The sequence below is a fragment of the Sander lucioperca genome, chromosome 14 (genome assembly GCF_008315115.2).
Source record: "Sander lucioperca isolate FBNREF2018 chromosome 14, SLUC_FBN_1.2, whole genome shotgun sequence".
NCBI classification, from domain to species: domain Eukaryota; kingdom Metazoa; phylum Chordata; class Actinopteri; order Perciformes; family Percidae; genus Sander; species Sander lucioperca.
Genome location: NC_050186.1, coordinates 19842233 through 19861451, shown reverse-complemented (window position 1 = coordinate 19861451; position 19219 = coordinate 19842233). Strand labels below are relative to the sequence as shown.

General features: G+C 43.1%; 4 protein-coding genes across 10 annotated transcripts in view; 2 read left to right on the top strand and 2 right to left on the bottom strand.

The window, feature by feature from the left end:
* Positions 1 to 330: 330 nt before the first annotated feature.
* LOC116047162 (zinc finger and BTB domain-containing protein 44-like) overlaps positions 331 to 19219 on the bottom strand; it is a 22622-nt gene continuing 3733 nt past the window's right edge. Inside the window, exons 1-5 of one of the 4 annotated variants that reach the window (XM_031295744.2) lie at positions 4479 to 5332; positions 3556 to 3774; positions 2638 to 3403; positions 1669 to 1817; positions 331 to 1626 (exon numbers count right to left, since the gene is read on the bottom strand). In XM_031295744.2, the coding sequence (XP_031151604.1) occupies positions 703 to 1626; positions 1669 to 1817; positions 2638 to 3403; positions 3556 to 3762 (2046 nt within the window). In that variant the 5' untranslated portion in view covers positions 3763 to 3774; positions 4479 to 5332 and the 3' untranslated portion in view covers positions 331 to 702. Of the gene's footprint in view, positions 1818 to 2637; positions 3404 to 3555; positions 3775 to 4478; positions 5333 to 19219 lie in introns of those variants that run through there. The other 3 variants (XM_035991586.1, XM_031295741.2, XM_031295743.2) reach the window with 3 other exon arrangements.
* The window catches only part of LOC116047165 (sodium channel subunit beta-1-like), a 26755-nt gene continuing 13465 nt past the window's right edge, over positions 5930 to 19219 (top strand). Inside the window, exon 1 of one of the 3 annotated variants that reach the window (XR_004104341.2) lies at positions 5930 to 6067. The gene's annotated coding sequence lies outside the window, so the exon portion shown is untranslated. Of the gene's footprint in view, positions 6083 to 19219 lie in introns of all 3 variants that reach the window. The other 2 variants (XM_035991587.1, XM_031295749.2) reach the window with 2 other exon arrangements.
* LOC116047164 (sodium channel subunit beta-1-like) lies at positions 5980 to 13415 on the top strand. Of its 2 annotated transcripts, XR_004104339.2 has the most exons (7): positions 5980 to 6173; positions 6268 to 6437; positions 7098 to 7335; positions 9219 to 9360; positions 11186 to 11311; positions 11924 to 11984; positions 12572 to 13415. XR_004104339.2 is itself a non-coding variant. In XM_031295748.2 (6 exons), exons 1-5 carry the CDS (start codon positions 6125 to 6127, stop codon positions 11253 to 11255), a joined length of 669 nt encoding a protein of 222 aa, XP_031151608.1. In that variant the 5' UTR covers positions 5980 to 6124; the 3' UTR covers positions 11256 to 11260; positions 11924 to 13411. The 2 variants fall into 2 exon arrangements, 1 of the variants encoding a protein (XP_031151608.1); XM_031295748.2 differs by having other exon boundaries at positions 11186 to 11260; positions 11924 to 13411.
* LOC116047167 (NAD(P)H-hydrate epimerase-like) overlaps positions 18359 to 19219 on the bottom strand; it is a 1534-nt gene continuing 673 nt past the window's right edge. Inside the window, exon 2 of the mRNA XM_031295750.2 lies at positions 18359 to 18600. Within this exon, the coding sequence (XP_031151610.2) occupies positions 18376 to 18600 (225 nt within the window). The 3' untranslated portion in view covers positions 18359 to 18375. The remainder of the gene's footprint in view (positions 18601 to 19219) is intronic.

Here is a 19219-nt window from a genome sequence, read left to right as displayed (position 1 = left end):
CCGTTCATTGGGTTGTCATCTTTCAGAGTCTCTGGGTCTTTTTGTAACAATTAATGGAAGATGCTTTCTTCAAACACAGTGAAAATCTTTTCCACAAATTGATCACAGGAAAGGGATGCTGCACTGCTGAGCAAGAGAGACCTCTGGTGCTCCACAGTTGTGCTGCAAAGGAACTGTTGTGAAATAAGCCACAGTGTTCTAGAATGACCCACAATGTTTTAAAATGAGCCTCAGTGTTCTAGAATAAATTGCAACAGCTGGTTTGATTACCACATATACCAAGGTGTCTTTCCTGTACATAGTAGGAAGAGACAGCACAGAAAACATTTTTTCATACCCTTGTATTTATTTTCTAAGATCGATGGCAAATAATTTATGTGCAAAATGCATTGAACTTTAATCTGGCTCAAGAAGTACATTCACAACACAGATGTACAGTTTACAGCATCACTAAACAAGAACTGAGGCTACCTGGCACTGCACACATTAAAAAGGATCACTTGAATGAAGCATGATTGTTCCTTTTTTTTCTTCTTTTTTTATATCCATGACATGAAAATAATGCACATAAAAAGGATGAAAACAAAAGCAGCAGCTCAAAGAAGCCTTCAATGATTTGTGTCCCCAGACTTCTGAAGTCATCATGTAATGCATTGTCCGTCTTGTATGTATTTATTTATTTATACACTTTAACAATGATGTTCAATTTCCGCAAAAGCTCTCACTCGCCTCCTCTTTAAAAACATGACTACTGGCGTCCAAGTTTTGTGACTGAGTTCTTAGCTCATCCACAATCCCAGACACACTGCCCAACAGGCCATGCATCCCGTCCTCCATCTCCCTGTGAAAGTCCACCTCTTCGACTTTCACTTGTCCTCCGGTTGCAAGAAAAGCAACCCCGTCTTCAAATCCATAACTGTAGCTGTCATCCATATCCGCTGCAGCTGTGCTCGTGTTGTTGCTGTTAGCTGAGGCGCTGGAGGCAAGTCTCTCACATCGGGCCTGATGCCTGAGGAAGCTGTCTCTCCAAATTACTTTTTTCCCACACAGACCACACTCATAGGGCCGCAGCCCTCCATGAGTCTTGAGGTGCTTGGTTAGGTGGTGCTTCATCTTGAAGGACTTTGTGCAAACGGGACAGCCGAAGGGCCGTAGATTGAGGTGCTGCATCTTCACGTGCCGGTCACGCATACTCTTCAGGGTGTAGGCTTTTCCGCAGTGGCAGAAGTGGACTTTGCCTGTGTAGGGGGTGCCAGCGAGGGACACTGAGGAGGACGAAGATGGCGTCGGGGGTGAAGAGGGTGGCGGAAATGCAGCAGAGGATGGAGACAAATGGCGACTTGAGGTGGGGGTCAATGAGCTACCCTGTCCCACGCTGGTGGAGGGCCAGTTCACCTCCGAGCCTGTCGTGGTGAAGTCAGGAGACACAGGCCCTAAAGGCCTCTGGGAAACCTGTCCTGTGCCATCTTCAATCTCATCATATGTGTCTCTGCTAAACATCCCTTCTGTGAAACATTCAAAGTCCACATCCTCCTCCTTATCGTCTTCATCCTCGTCTTTACTGCAGCTGCCACCCTCTACTTCCTGCGGCCTCTGCTCTTGTTGCGACCAGGGACTCGTCTGCCACTGCAGTCGGGCCGAGACTGGACAGGAAGGGCCCGGAACTGCTTCACCTGTTTGGCAAGCATTAACACTGGGCAGGTCTGAGGAAGGTTCTCTTCCTACCAAATTTCTTTGCACTTTTTCCTTTGTCTCCTCCACACCCGCCTTGCCTGTGACTTGTCCTACATTCTCATTTGAAATTGGGTTGAAGTCTGCTGGAGAGATGTAAAACAAAATCAAATTAAATCTATGGACAGAACAAGGAGAAGTAATGTGTGACCCAGTGTGGACGAACAGCCACAATATAAGGCTGTGTATCTAATCTCAATACTTTTTTGGTGGTACTGACCTTGAAGGGACTGAATGGTGCTCGGATTTGAAAATCTTTTAGTTTACTTATTTTTTAATCTGATTTCTGATTTTAATCAACTTTAAACTCATTTATTTAGGCAAACCTTTTGTCTGTGAATGAGGGAAAAACACTAACATTTGAGAATGTTGGCTTATTTTATTATATGAAAAGAAAAAGGGTTCGATAGAAAACATGTTTTAATTTCTTAAAGAAGGTTATGAACAGAGTAAAGTTTTGATAGTGGAACTGAAACTCAGCGCAATATTTGTTAAAAGGCAAAATGTGTGTCAAACCATTCTCAATTAAGTATTGTGGTGCTGCAAGGACATCCCAGCCTACAAATTGTATCCTACATACTAAAGAAAAAAATCTTTGTTTGGTACAGATCCTCACAAAAATCACACTATAATCATTTTCATTTTTTAAATTTTAATATTTTTCAATGAAAATTAAAATAATGATACAAAGATGATAATTTCCTCCAATATGGTGAATCATATCGCAATCACAATATCAGTCAAAATAATCGCATTTAGATATTTTCAGTAGCAAAAACCTGGACCTGACCAGTAATTCAACTTTGGATAAAAAAAAAAAGAAAAGAAAGAATTCACATAATTTTGTTTGACAGAGACATAGCCTACTATTTGTGTTTAAAGTGAAATAAGACTTTTGTATCTTACCGCAGTGTCCCATTTGTGCAAAGCCTCCCTTCTTCTCCACCGCCGCTTCGCCGACTCCCTCATCTGCCTCAATCTCTCTCTTCTTCCTCTTCTCTTGTGTCTCATCAATGTCCCCGCTCTCTCTGTTCTTATCAAGCCGTCTAACAACGCTCTGCGGTGCTCCTCGCTGTTGAAACCTAACTTTCTGCTTTAATGCTTCACCACAAGGGACCCCCCCATGGTACCGGCTATTGTGGCCAGGTCCATCATGAGCAAAGTGGCTCGTTTTGGCATGGCTTGATACCCATGCCTCCTCACAGTTGGTGTAATCACTCTCTGTATAGCAAGGGAGGGTGTCCAGTTGAGAGTCAGCTAAGTTCTGGGCTGATGAAGGCCGTGGCCGCCCCCATCTAGGAAACTGCTGTGGACGTCTCCATGTAGCTAAGGGAGGCAAGGCATCAGGCTTTCTCTCCTTCCTTCTTTCCTCCCTTTCCAGATATAAGCAGTCTGTGCTGCTTGGCGACTGCTGGCGAGATGCAGTGCCAGGGTGAGCTGCAGCGGTCTCTCCAGGGCTTACTTCTGCTGGGGGCCGAGGCCTCTTCAGGATCTCAGTGCATTTGTCCACGATATGCCACATCTGGAGGAAACTGGCCACAGTGACATAGTTTACAATGTCATCAAGCACAATGCTCAGCTGGCCTGTGTAAGCAGAACTCAGGACACTGTCAAAGGCCACTGGATCCATAACTGAGGGTAAGGAAACAGTTGTAACATTCTTCAGTAACACCTGTCAAGAGAGAGGAACAAATACATATTTTTGGACTTATTAGTTTTGGGCATCTGGACAGAAATATGGGGTGAGTGAAAACAACAATAACTTATTATAAAGAAATGAATCTGTACAGACAATATATTGCACATTGATGTACCCTGACTTACCTGGTCATGAAAGTAAGGTGAGGATGCAGCGAGCACACAGCGGTGGGCCCTGAACACATGTCCTTGCACCTGGATGGAGAGGTCACACAGCCTGCCCTCTTCCCGCTGGCGGTTCAGATTATCCAAAACAGCCGCACGGGCACCGGGGAAACACACCTGGACAGTTAAACCAGCTTGAGCAGCCGAAGCACTGCAGGTCGGATCCATGGTCACGCAAAACTATAGAGAAGATTAACACATGACAAAGTGGTCACCTATCTGATAATTTGCTGTCAGTCCACTCAGTTATACAGCAGCTTTATCTAATCGATTAACTGTATCAGCTATAACATTAGATTAAAGTAGGTGTCAAGAAAGATATTAGTTAAATGATAACCAGTTGTGTATCCCAAACTGTATTGATTAGTGATAAGAATGTGAAGTAAGGGAGCTTCCACCTGATGATCACTACCACATTTAGCTAGCTAATGCAGCAGCAATAATCTCTAGCATCACATTCTGCAATCAACAGGAAACTTGCTAGATTGACGATTGTTAGAACATCATAAACAAATTGAGATAAGGAAGGCCTGTAGACAGAAACACGTTGCACTTCACAAAGCATGTTTGGCTGCTACTGGCTGACACATACATGTTATCAGAATCACCTTAGCCAAATACATTTTCACTTACAAGGAGTTTGCCTTGGTGTTTGGTGCATACAATAAACATAATCAAGGAAATAAACAATAAAGCAACGTACTGCAACAGTCAATAACATGAATAAATAAAGCTTCCAACTGATGATCACCACCACATTTAGCTAGCTAATGTTAGCTTCTGTAAGCATTGACTTAGTTAACATGGCCCGTCACATAAAGGGTGAAGTCTGGTGAAGGTCTGCTTTAGCGTGTTAGCATTTAACGTTAGCTTAGTTACTTTACCTTTGATATGTCGGTATGTCGAGTACGTCGCTGGCTATTTGCAGCACAACATTATTATTCGTGAATTCCAGATACAAAATACCATCGCTTGTTTGTGAAACAAGAGAAAAAGAAGCAAGCTCGTCAATGCTAACAGCAGCTTGCCCGTAGGCGTAGCTGATGCTAGCTGGTTGACAACAAAACAGCATCAGCAATCCTCACACACAACGTGAGTGGGTGTTTGGTGTCAAAGTTGAATTGTTATGAAATACCATCACACTGGCCACATTAACCCGCGGCCTTGCTGCAAGATTATCTTTATTTTAAAAGATGAACCCACAACTATGTGGGCAGTTATTGGAAGTTAAAGACGGATCAATCCAGCGTTATGTGACCATCTCCTGTTGACAGAAAGATGCCATCATTACCCCGCCCCCGCCGCAGTGGAGCGCACTTAAAGGGCTAGTTCACCCTAATATCAGCTACCACAACGAAAGCCCTTGTCGCTCATTAATTGTGCTCTAGGTGAGGCCCCTGCAGTGGTTTCCAGACAAAGCTAAGCTAGTATCAGTTTAAAAGCAGCGGGGCAGAAGCTTAAATAGCCGTCACACACTGGATCTGCTCAGTCATACACGCGCGGCCGTTTTTACCGCAGTGCATCTTCAGCATCCTCTGATCCGAGCGACAGAGGTCCCGCTGTGGCGGAGGAAAAAACACCGTTAACTGGCACAGGACGTATTTTATTTTATTTTGGTGGGCTGGCTCTAGGCTACTATGCACTGACGCAGTTTTATCTACAGGAGCGGAGCATCTTTTCTACGAATGCGGAGTCATTAGATAGGTGAAATCAGAAGTCTTTCCACATTCAGCTGTCATCGCAGGAGAGGACAGTATTTTTTTTTCCGAGGAGACGACTCGAGGAGAAGAGGCCTCTATTTCAGGACAGTAGGCTTTGATTTCAGTGATCCGATCAAGGATAATTAGCCTATTAAATTATTAGATTGGTCTGCATTTAATATTGGTAGCGTGTAGCCTGTAAAATGTAGCAATTTATTATCAAAGAGCATGCAAATCAATTATATGTGCTGGCATGTAAGTGCAGGCCTATTCGCATAGTAGCTTGCATGTTGCACATAATATAAACACATTTATTATAATATTTGTGCACCCTGTAACACAATAGAGCAGAGCATGTGGCTCCAGGCCTTATGATTGCTCTGTGCATCTCACATTAGACCTCAGGGGAAAAAGATAATCAAATCTCAGGGTGTTGATCTGGGGAACACTGTGAGTCACCAGATATCTGGATTATTTCATATGCTGCTTGATAATTAAAAGCATAAAACCCCCACCACTAGATTGCATCAGCTGAATCGAGATCAATTACGGGGCTCTGTCAAAAAGCAGCAATAGGACTAATCTGTAGCAATTCTGCAACCAATACCATGTCAAAAACATGAAATAACATTAGCTTGTCTTTTAAAAATATATAAAAGAAAACCTTTGCAATTATCCGTTCAATATATTAGAAAGTTGGAGGTTAGTTTAATGAGTGTCATTTAAAGTTTCAACAACAGTCAGTTGGAGCTCGGATACGAGGAGTGTTGTTGTTAGTACTTTTTGAGGCTCCTCTTCAAATAAAACTGTTTATTCTAACATCCGGTGACATGGAAGTATTAAGCCTACGGATCCTCTTTCTTCTGTGCTGCATATTTGGTGAGTTGACCTGATTTTCTGTAGCCTTCATAATTTCTTGCCACATCATGTTACCTATCAATGTACCTATTGTAGTGCTTGTCTCGTTTTGTAGCAATGTCCGAGTGCCGTGGGGCGTGTGCAGAAGTGGACTCTGACACAGAGGCAGTGGCGGGCAAGGGCTTCAAACTGGGCTGCATCTCCTGCAAGAGGAGGAGTGAGGTGGAGGCCACTGCCACTGTCGAGTGGTACTTCAGGCCGAAAGGAGAAGCCGACTTTGTTCATGTGAGTGCAAATCATTGCTAAATAATGTCTTAGTCTGATGCCAGCACATAATATAACTGACACAGCACATTGTGGAGAGTACAGGGCAAGGGCGTAACCCCATCAACCCTGTAAATTGCACCTATGGTACTGGGAGTACACTATTTGTGCTTTTAAAGGACTTTGTGTAAGCATCCTTTTATATCACACTTGTCCTAGCCCACATTCCTCAAGACACAAGCTATTTATATATACATGTATAAAAGCCATACCCAAGCTCTCTTCCTCTCTCTCTCTGTCTTTCTCTCTCTCTCTCTCTCTCCCTCTCTCTCTCTCTCTCTCTCATGCACACACACATACGCCCTTGATCTCATCATAGCGCCCACTGCAGGGGTCATCCTGAGGTTCAGATGCAATCGATTGTGATATTTTACACCAGAGATCATTAAAGCTCCAGAGATGACACATGGCTGTGTTGACCTTGTGTTGAATCCTGTTTTCCACTGGAGTGCATGCTGTGATAATGTAGCTGCATTTATGGTTCAGTATATCCAAATGATAGACCCTTTCCAACAAATTAGCAACACATTGGAGGATCATCTGGATTTTTGTGATGGATAATAAAGACGAGTTTTCTGTCACATCTGAATTTTGTTTAACCTTGATGTCTCTGTTCACCAGATCTACACCTACAACGAGGAAGGCCCCATCATTGAACACGACGACTTCATGGACCGTTTGGATTGGAACGGAAGTAAGAGGAGCCAAGACATCCAGGATGGATCCATATACCTGCTCAACGTCACCTTCAATGACACGGGCACCTACCGCTGCTTTTTCAACCGCATCCTCTTCTACGCTAACTATGAGTACAGCACCGTTATCAGCAAAGTGGTCCAACTTTCTGTGGTGGCTAAAGGTACGATGAAATGAACTGCAGTGCTCTACAACTATTTTGTGTGACATTAGCACTGATTGAATCACAAGGAGCAGGATTTAAGGACATGCCCTGGAAAAGTTAAAGAAGTTACATTACATACAACAATCTGGAAAAAACATTTACTGAATAGCCAGATTTAATATTAAAATATATTAAAATTAAAAGTGCATTGTGGCAGAGCAAAATTATATTTAAAAGGTTTGAAAACTGCCTTGTGAGGTCGTAAGAGCAATCAAATTTCAGTTTGTCTTAATCACATTTAAATAAGGGCATTCAGCATTAAGATGGAGGGTTTAAAGGAATACCTAAACTGTGGATGTCCCTCCCATCTCTGCATCTTGAGCAGGAAACATCCCTCACTATTGACAGCGATGGACACCTTGCTCATTCAGCTTCTTGGTTATATTATGTACAGTTTACCTATGAAAAACAAACCGTCAGCATATGCTCTAAAATAGATGGTACATTCTTCTTTAACTATGCATATAGCAAGCTGGTAAGATCTACATTTATGTTAAAACAATGTAATGGTTTCTTTTAATTTGATGCAAATGATGTGATTTTAACATAAAAAGTCAATGTAAGGGAAGTGAAGCAAAGGTTTAGGTTATGTGCATGACTAAAATAATGCTTAAGAAGTAGCAAGACAGAACTTAAATGTATGTTTCCTCCATTATCAAGGTTCCTGTACTTCCGGGGAGGAGTGTTGGAGAACAAATCGGCAGAGGGTTTTATTGTCCACTTTGACAGACAATAATAGTGAGGATACAGCTAGGGGTGCAAGATATATCGACACAATATCGTTATTGCAATATCACGTTGCACAATATTATATCTAGGGATGCAAGATATATCGACTCAATATCGTTATCGCAATATATCGAAAGTGTCGCAATAATTATGCAATATTTTGTTTATTTTGTGGAGCGCTGCGTCCCGTCCGTTGGCTGTGTGGCTTAGTTGTGTTTGATTTAGAGCTCGCTTGAAACGCTATAATGATCATGTTTCATTGGCCAGTTACCGTGCCACTTGCACATGTTAGTGCACGTCAGCAAACGGGTCCTCTACGGGACAAACCCTATGTAGCGTACCACGTGTGTGCATATTTCAACAGAGTGACAGTGTAAGTGAAGAAATAGATAGAGACAACAAAACAGAACGAATCAGAGAAGGGAAAGAAAAGTTGTGTCCTGTTCTCTTTATTTATTTATTTTATACTGTACAACCAGTAAAACATGTCCTGTTCTGTAGACATGGTCGTTATTTATTTATTCATGTTGGACAAGTCCAATATGACAGTCAGTTGAAATAAACCTTGTGTTGTAAAAAAACGTGTTTAATTTGTTATGAATCTATTTTGATGCGTTTTTCTGTAACTTTTGTAATTTTACATATGTTTAAAAATATCGAAATTAATATCTATATCGCAATATTCATAATCAATATCGCAATATCACATTTTGTCAATATCGTGCAACCCTAGATACAGCCTCACTTAGCATTAGTCATTTTGAAATAGTGGATATGGAGGTTGAGATAGAAATGCATGTTACGCATTCAGGATTAAAACCAAACCGTGTCAGATTACTATGATACACAAGTAGCCTGTACAAAATCCCAGAGGGAACTCCTGAACAACGAGAAATCAAGAAGAATATAATGCAGTTGATTACATTTTTGACCAGACAACGTTCTTAAAATGTATAAGATGTCAGATGTCAGCTGTGTACTCTCTTCAGTCTCACTCTTGCTGAAAGAAATCCTTTCATTTGTAGATTGAATTTATCCTGAATTCCAGATTTTTTGCATTGTCAGGTTGCCTCTTTGGTTATTGTCTGATTTCTTGGCTTTCATGTGTGCAGCGACCAGAGGAACGGCTTCCATCGTGTCCGAGGTCATGATGTATGTGTCCATCATTGGCCTTCAGGTCTGGCTCCTCATAGAGATGATATACTGCTACAGGAAAATATCAGCAGCTGGGGAAGAAGCATTAAGAGAAGCAGCGTAAGTATTTTTTATTACATACATGACCTATATGCACACATGCTCACACATATAAAAACCTTGTAACTCCAGTTTTGGTGATTTGGTTTTCTGTTTTATTAAAGGATTACAGTGCTTGCTTCTTCTTCTTTTATGGATGAGAAGATTCTTTCTTGGACTAATGCAAACCTTTTATTGACTTTAGCCAAAATGAGTGGTCAAGCTAAAAACTTTGCTGCATTTCTCAGTTCTTGAATTTTAAGCAGACACTATGGTGATACAAGGTTTTTATCCAATAACATTAAAACTATATACAAGTATGTGTGTTGTAGAGCCCAAATAAAGTGCTGGATTTTTAAGGCAAATACCTGCATAGATATCTGATTTTAAAAAATCCAGTAACGATATATCATTAACACATAACATAAGCAATCTTTTTGATGATTCCTTAAATGTGGTTAATGAAGAATTGTGGCTAAGATATGTACTGAGTGGGTCAGTTAACTATTGAAAAGACAATTTAATTATTTAATGGAAGCACTGTTTCTAAATGACCTCAAACATATCTTTGCCACTTCCATACTGCAATTGTTTGTTACTTATATTGGCCAGCATATATGTCAAAACTGATATATTGCTCTGGCTCTAATAAAGCTTAAAACAACACACAACTGGAGTAAGACCCGGTTACACAAGCATTTAAAACACTAACATTTTGTGGCAAAATCAATGAATTCCAATGTAATCACCGCGATCTCTAGATGTACTAACAGGGGCAAAGTAAATTTGTGCAAAATGTTCGTAAAAGGTTTAACTTTGTGGACTTTGACATGCAAATTTGCACCATAATAGCAAGCTGTCTTGACAGTGCCGATGTTTGAGCTAACGGAGAGCCAGAGAGTCCAAACTCAAGGAAGCTATTGTAGCTTATTAGCATAATAGCTTCACTTTTCTTTAACCTTCCTCTGTCTCCACAAAAGAGGAATGGTTTGCAGACAGTTAGCAGACGATGCTACAAATATGTCTCTTGAAAATTTTTTGATTTTTTTGTCCTTTTAGCGAGTAAGCTGACAGGTAGCTTAACTGACAGTTAGCAAGTTAGTTTGCGTGGAGTGCCTTTTTTTTTTACCTCTTCAATAACTCTTCAGCAAATTAAATAAAAATAAAAAAATAACAGATAATAAAAAACAGAAAGAAGCTTGATGAGCTATTGTGAGTGACTAGCAGTGGCGTGTTTTCCGGCTGGCTAGCTTGTAGCAATTAGGTCGGCAATTGCTGCAAGTAGTCGCTATGTCACCAAGCTTCAAGAAGCAAATATTTCACATAGCTGAATTACTTTCTGGTGTGACTGGGCCTTCACTCTAAAAACTAACTTCCAAACTCACTGATATGTTCAAAATAATAAATTATGCTTTGAAAAGTGTGTATTTCCCTAAAAATATTGCTATGTATGTATTCATGCTCTATTGCTGTCACACTGCAAGTCGCACCTATAATTTCAACTTTTACTTTGTTACATCCTCTCTTTGGTTCATATTCCTCTCCTCCACTTAGCAATTCTTCTTACCTAATTATGTTTAAGATTATCAATGTTTCCATCGTGTTTGTGTGTTTTCACTTGTGTCTCTTTGTCCCACGCTCCCTCCGTCTACTTGTCATGTTTTCGTCTTGTCCGTCCCATCCTGTCATCCTCCTCCCTAGTAAAAACCAAAACCTCCCTCCTGTAAGTCAGAAACCTGTCATACAACCATAGCTGTGATGTTATTGTATTTTTCACCAATTTCACTGTGTTAAAGTTAAAAGTTTTGACATTGTTTCACATTTGTTTTTTCTCTTTTCCTCCTAGAAATGCTGAATATTTAGCGATAGCTTCAGAAAGTAAAGAGAACTGCGCAGGGGTGCAGGTTGGAGAATAACACAGGTAGGTTTGTGATCCCGAGGTGAAAGTGCATGTCAGCAGCATCATTCCCAGGTACACTGAGTCCCTTGTTGACCAATTCCATCCAGGGCTGGGTATACTTTTGTTTGTCCCCAACATTTAACATTTGAGAAGTTTGGCTTTTTTTGTTAAAGAAAGTGTTTTGTGGTATATTTCTGAAAGATATCGAAAATAAAGTGTCAGTACCTAGACTCTTGTATCTGAGCTAGTATCAAAAAAGGAATGCCCAGCCTTAAGATACCTTGCTAAAACAAATGTCTAATACAATTGCCCTGCAATATATTGTACCTTCATGATGGTTTTAATGATAGCTTTTAGTTGAAATTGTTTTTCTAAATTTGTCTATTTGAAACATCTCTCAGTATAACACAATGCAAGCCAACAGCACCACAAAAGATTTCATAAAGCTGAATCAACATCTATCTAAATCAGTTCAAACACAAACTGAACATTATATTCTTCATGAAGGTGGGCTTTATTAAAGATTTGTTGTGTTAGACTGCATTAGTTTTAGTTAAGCTTAACTAAACAATGAAGTGTATATTTTAGAGGATCTAGTGTTTATTAATTAACTGAATTTTCTATAAACGGTGGTTTTGAATCAGTACCATTGAATCTATTAATACATGTTGTCTTTATCTGCAGGCTTCTTCCCTGGACTAAAAACATCCTTCCACCTTCTGACCTGAATGTAGACAACTTGGGGGTAAAACCAGTGACGGACTGGGATCAAGAAATGGCCCTGGCATTTGCAACACACCAACCCTACCTGAACGTTGACAGAAAAAGCAAAAAAAATATACAAACTGAATAGAATGCAGAAATTCAGAACACATACTTAAACGACACGCACTATTGCTACAGTCGGTGACCGATGCCGATAACAATTTAACATCTAATAGCGTCGGCAGATTGCTAGTTGCTGCGAGATGATACGCTCCACTAAAGGCGCATTCAGCACAAACACAAAGGCTCGACGTTAAAGCACAGTACATAATAACACGGCTCCACCAAAACATGAAAATGTTTGTGGCTGCATGCATAAAATAACTTTTTTTAAACAACCGAAGACAAGTTAGTTATTATTGTAAGATATTTTATTGTGTTCAATTTTAAGAGCGTAACATACTATATATTTATTAAAAAAAATCCCATTCGAATAGTAATTTCAGCATTCGAATAGTATGGATTTTTTTACTATACGAATTATATTTGACTTTTGGAATTTGTTCCAACAGCCCTAATAGAGGGCGGCCCTTCTGGCATCTGCCCAAATTCCAGATGGTTCACTGGGTAAAACTCCTCTTCATCTCAAGCCTCTATTTGACCTTTTCCCTGACAAAGATCGCACGTGGATATTTCATACAAAGAGAGTATGGTACCAGCACTGCATTTAGTATTCTGTGTAGAAAAAGCATTTTCTGCTTCTGCACTTATTTGACAAACCATTATGCATTAAAGAGTCACATTGTCATATTTTTCACATATAGTATTTGTATCGTAAATGTAGTCACACATTCATATACACAGAGACATTGATGCATGCTTTTATTATCTGTTGGATAGACCATTGTAAAGACTTTCTTGTCTTCCGAAGAAAAGAATTGCTCACAATTTTTACAAAATTCAGCTGCAGGGTTGTTGACGAAGACCAGAAAGAGAGCACATATTACACCGATTTTAAAGTCTCTGCACTGGCTATCCGTGCGCTTCAGAATTGATTTAAAGGTCCTTTTATTGGTATCGGTCTAGTCCTAGTTATTTATCACATTTGCTTTTACCTTATGAACCCTCTCGATGTGCCACATTTTTATGTATGAAAAGTGCTATATAAATAAAGTCTGATTGATTGCTTGTTATAACATGTAAGTGGTACTATGGGTGTCTGATGGACTCTGACAAGGCTGTTTTTAAAAGAAAGCTTTTTCCTGAATCATCACCACCTAATGCATAATTAATGTGACACATGATTTTTTTTTTAAATAGAATATAATGGACCTGGATAGTCTTTCCAGTTGCTAGTTGTACATTCAAGTGTTCAAGTCTTAAGATGTACTAATAAAAACTTAAAAAGTATACGTGATGATGGAGAAATCTTCTGATTTGCCAAATAAATATTTCACAGAGTTGAAATGGATGGCTGTTGTGACATAACAATGTAGACAACTTCCATTGTTTTTGAATTTTTATGTAGCTGAAGCAACCATCACGTTAAAGCTTTGTGCTTTTACGTGAAAAAACTCTCTTCCAGAGAGCGAATAAAGCTCTATTATATCATCTTATTGGATTTAATGATAACCAATCAAATTACAAGATTTAAAAGAAATAGTTCCACATTTATGGAAACATACTATACTTATTTGATTTATTTCCAAAGGTTAGATGTGAAGATTTATCCACTTTCATGTCAGTGGTTTAGGTACAGAGCTGGAGTTGAGACGTGGAAATGGTTGCAGCACATAACTCCCTGTACAACTACAACTTGTAATTTTTACATTTCTGTTTGTGTATGGATGAAACAAACGAGGTAAGTTTTAATTTATGAGCTTTAGAAGTACTAGTAGGTATAGCTTACAACTTTGGACAGAGCCAGACGAGCTGTTTCCACATTTCCAGTCTTTATGCTAAGCTAATCTAACCGGCCTCCCAGGAAGTGGTATCGTCCTTCGTAAAAAACAAAAACAGACGTGTTATCACAATCTAGTCCAGGCTTCCTTTTCTTCTCGTTAGTGAATATGCACAGTAATAGTGGTGACAGTCAGGTCATTAGTTTCAAGATGTTTTGGTTACAGGTTTGGTCTAATGATGGCACTCCGGGAAAAGTCAAAGGGTCACTGACAAACAATAGGACTCTTCCTTTTGGGAGCATAAACAGCCAATTTCATGCAAATTCAGTAATTGATTCTCAAAATATTCTGGTCTCACAAAGATGAATGGAAGCAATCTGTTACGGAACGGCACAGGAGGTGGAACCCAAAAGCAGACGAAAAACACAAAAATCAAAATTAAGTGTTTAATGAGATATATACAATAATTGTGCTGGTGGCAAAAAGGAGGGTTGTGTCGAGGGAATCCAGTGGTGAGTGGTGGGTGCAGTGCGCTCTCCAGAGCGTGCCCAGTGAAGTGGTGGCGTTGACCATGTGCTAAGGCCTCCTCCAGAGTCCAACAAACAATTGAGTTTGAGTCCAATCCTTACAGAGAGAGAGAGGAGCAGGCGGGGTGAGCAAGCAGGCAGGCAGGCAGGCAGGCACACTGGTAGACGGTACGATCTGGCGACGAGTGGATCACAGAGCCAGCCTTAAATACTGCAGGAGGTTGATTAGGGAATGAGCTTCACCTGGTGCCACCTGCCAGCTAAGCCGCGCCCACAGCTCACAGTAATTGGCACAGGAGGAAGGGACATGAGAGAAAACAAACAAAAACACACAGAACAAAAAAGAAGCACGGGCTGCCAGGATGACATCATGACAGTACCCCCCCCTCAACGACCGCCTCCAGGCAGCCCACCGGGCTTCCCAGGATGGGCCCGGTAAAAGTCACTGAGGAGAGAGGGGTCGAGAATGACAGCCCGGGAAACCCAGCTCCTCTCCTCAGGACCGTACCCTTCCCAATCGACCAGAAACTGGAATCCCCTACCCCGACGTCTCACATCCATAATCCGCCGAACAGTATAGGCAGGATGTCCATCAATGACCCGGGTGGGTGGTGGGGCGACGGTAGGAGGGCTTAGAGTGCTGGTGGAAACAGGTTTCAGTTGGGAAACGTGGAAAGTGGGATGAATCCTGAGAGCAGGAGGAAGCTTGAGGCGAACAGCACAGGGAACAGAGAGAGAGAGAGCTCGGCAACAGGGGACTGAGAGTAGTAACGAAGGCAGAAGCCTTCAGGCGGCCGAACAGGTTGGCGAAGGTAGAAACCTTCTGGCCACCGGCGACGAAGGCAGAATCTCTCTGGTGGCCGTACTGGACGTCGAGGGCACTCAGGCGGCCAGGCAGGACGTCGAGGGCAACGGCAGCGAAGGCGAATCCCCTCTGAAGGCCAGCGGCGAAGGCGAATCCCTTCTGGAGGCCAGCGGCGGAGGCGAAACCCCTCCGGATGACAGGCAGACCGAGCAGGAGAAGGGTCAGCTGGGCTGAAGACAGGCAACGGGTCAGCTGGGTTGGGGTCCGCCAAACAGGAAACAGGAACAGAGGTCGACAGGGATGCCGACAGGGCACAAGAGGCAGGAGTGGGGTTGACCGAAAACCAGGGCAAAGTCACTAGGGAGGTCTCTGGGGCTCCGGAGACCAACAAAGCCTCAGGGGCAGTCACTGGGGAGGTCTCTGAGACGCCGGAGACCGGCAAAGCCTCAGGGGCAGTCTCTGGGACGCCGGAGACCGGCAAAGCCTCAGGGGCAGTCTCTGGGACGCCGGAGACCGGCAAAGCCTCAGGGGCAGTCTCTGGGACGCCGGAGACCGGCAAAGCCTCAGGGGCAGTCTCTGGGACGCCGGAGACCGGCAAAGCCTCAGGGGCAGTCTCTGGGACGCCGGATACCGGCAAAGCCTCAGGGGCAGTCTCTGGGACGCCGGAGACCGGCAAGGCCTCTGGCTTGCCCGTAGACGTGGACTCTGGGAGAGCTGTCGACATAGACTCTGGACGACTGCACGTCAGCGGCGGTTCTGGAAGGCTGCACGTCAGCGAGATTCTGGGAGGCTGCACGTCAGCGGAGATTCTGGGAGGCTGCACGTCAGCGGAGATTCTGGGAGGCTGCACGTCAGCGGAGGTTCTGGAAGGCTGCACGTCAGCGGAGGTTCTGGAGGGCTGCTAACCAGCTGGGGATCTGAGAGGCTGCTAGCCAGCCGGGGTTCAGAGAAGCTGCTAGCCAGCCGAAGCTGCTAGCCAGCCGAAGCTCGGGGCGGCTGCTAGCCAGCCGGGATTCTGGGAAGCTGCTAGCCAGCCAGGGATCTGTGAGGCTGCTAGCCAGCCGGGAATCAGGGATGCTACTAACCAGCTGGGAATCTAAGAGGCTGCTAGCCAGCTGGGGTTCAGAGAAGCTGCTAGCCAGCCGAAGCTCGGGGCGGCTGCTAGCCAGCCGGGATTCTGGGAAGCTGCTAGCCAGCCGGGAATCAGGAAAGCTGCTAGTCAGCTGGGGATAAGGAAGGCTGCTAGCCAGCCGGGGATCAGGAAGGCTGCTAGCCAGCCGGGGATCCAGGATCAAGGACAACCTGGGGACATTAGGAAACTCGGAAACATTAGGAAACTCGGGAAAACTGGGCAGTGCTGGGACACTGGGCAGCTTGGGGACACTAGGGAGCTCGGGGACACTAGGGAGCTCGGGGACACTAGGAAGGATGCTAGCAAGCCTGGAGTCAGGGGGGTTACTAGGTGGCCTGGATTCAGGGGGTTTGCCAGCTAGCCTGGATTTAGGGGGGTTGCTAGCTAGCCGGGGCTCAGGGAGGTTGCTAGCTAGCTTGGGATCTGGGAGAGTGCTAGCTAGCCTGGACTCAGGGAGGTTGCTAACTAGCCTGGGCTCAGGAATGCTGCTATCTAGCTTGAATTCAGGAGGGCTGATAGCTAGCTGGGGCTCAAGGAGGCTGCTAGCTTGCCTGGATACAGAGGGGCTGCTAACAAGCCTGGGCTCAGGGGGGCTACTAGCTAGGGAGTCATTAGCGGGAGTACTGGTCCTTTGATTAACAGCTTGAAAGCTGGCAGTTTTGGCATCCTCAGTCCGTCTAGAACACTTAGCTAAATACTGGAACAAAGTCAGATAAGACACTGGCTCTCCTCCAGGTGGAGAAACGATAAAACTAGGAGTAATAGGCAAGGGAGCTGACTGGGTGACAGACATAAATCCAGTAGCCACGGTGTTAGCAGACCGGGATGTAGGCAGGCAGGTGGGTGAGTCATTGGAAACAGTTTGCAGAAAACACTCTAGTCTTTTCTTGATTTCATCCAGGTGTGGAACAAAATGACTCACCCACGGTCTCTCCTTGAACCAATGCTGCTGTGCGCCAATCTTTTCCAGGATAGAAGACTGCTGGGTTAGTCTGGAGTTAACCAATTTAGCCACAGTCTGGTCAAACTCCGAAACCTTTTTCTCAAACAAACGCCTTTCTGCTGGGTCCATGTTTGGCCAGATCGTTCTGTTACGGAACGGCACAGGAGGTGGAACCCAAAAGCAGACGAAAAACACAAAAATCAAAATTAAGTGTTTAATGAGTGAAATATATACAATAATTGTGCTGGTGGCAAAAAGGAGGGTTGTGTCGAGGGAATCCAGTGGTGAGTGGTGGGTGCAGTGCGCTCTCCAGAGCGTGCCCAGTGAAGTGGTGGCGTTGACCATGTGCTAAGGCCTCCTCCAGAGTCCAACAAACAATTGAGTTTGAATCCAATCCTTACAGAGAGAGAGAGAGGAGCAGGCAGGGTGAGCGAGCGAGCAGGCAGGCAGGCAGGCAGGCAGGCAGGCAGGCAGGCAGGCAGGCAGGCAGGCAGGCAGGCAGGCAGGCAGGCAGGCAGGCAGGCAGGCAGGCGAGCAAGCAAGGCAGGCACACTGGTAGACGGTACAATCTGGCGACGAGTGGATCACAGAGCCAGCCTTAAATACTGCAGGAGGTTGATTAGGGAATGAGCTTCATCTGGTGCCACCTGCCAGCTAAGCCGTGCCTACAGCTCACAGTAATTGGCATAGGAGGAAGGGACATGAGAGAAAACAAACAAAAACACACAGAACAAAAAAGAAGCACGGGCTGCCATGATGACATCATGACACAATCATATAAAATCTGATTAATTATGAAATTCTGCTCACCAAATAACATATATGATATAATAAAAAAAAAGGACATTTCATATCTTACTTCAAGGATTCTAAGCGTGTTTTTATGCATTTTTGCAACTGCCAAATTCAAATGTCATTAATTGGAAATAGTCTATTGTACACAACATGAGCAGAGACAGGTTTAAATTCTCAGAACAAACTTTTTCTGAGCCAACCAATCATTATGAGGCTTGACTTCATGAAACTGGCCATAGTAATTATCTTGTATCTTTAGCAAGCAAAGCTGTGAAACAAAGTATTTGATTAGCAATCTGTTAGGCAGCACTTTCTAGAAGATCCAAATTCAGTAGGAAGTACATTTTTCTTTAGTGAAAATCCTGATTCTTCTCCTTGAGAAGTGCCGAGGATGCGAGGACTGACCTGAGGGGATGTCGATGCTGGCTATGGGGGCTGTCGTCTTCTTCAGCACGTCTAGGATGGAACCAAAAGGCTCTCGCACAGCCCCCTTAAAGCTGAAGCCAAAGATGGCATCAATCACCAGGTTGTAAGCCTCGTCAATCACTTCAGCCTGAAAAATCATTTATTTCCAGATGAAGTGTTTTTCTTTTACATACTGCCTCAAAAGACCAAATAACATCAATGTTTTACAAAGTTAATGTGTAAAAACCCTCAACAAGTGAAAGTCAAGTCAACTTTATTGTCAATACTGCAACATGTGCCAGACATACAGAGCAATTGAAAATACGTTTCTCTCCGACCCACGGTGCAGTTGTTAGAAGTTGCAGATCTGCAACTTGAAATCATCAGTAAATGACTGCATCATTAGTTACTGAGTATATTATTGACTGGGATGGCTGTTGTAATCAAAACTCAGAGTCTAATTCCCCCACAGAGATCATTTAGGCTTCATCTACTCTAAACTGCAGCCTCACTTAGCAAGACCTAACGATGTGTAATACAATACATTCATATCTTTGTGGTGTCTTAAATAGTAATGCTGTGATGCTGTATGAAGAGGAATCCGCCGACACTGTTCTTGATTATAAAAAGGTTTATTACAAGCAAAGATTCAGCATCAATTTTACAAACTCCTGCAGAGAGCTTGGAGAACGACCAACCCAAATTCTTCCAAAAAGTCGTTCTGCCTTTTCTTTGTGTGAACAACGTATATATCCTATGCATTGTAT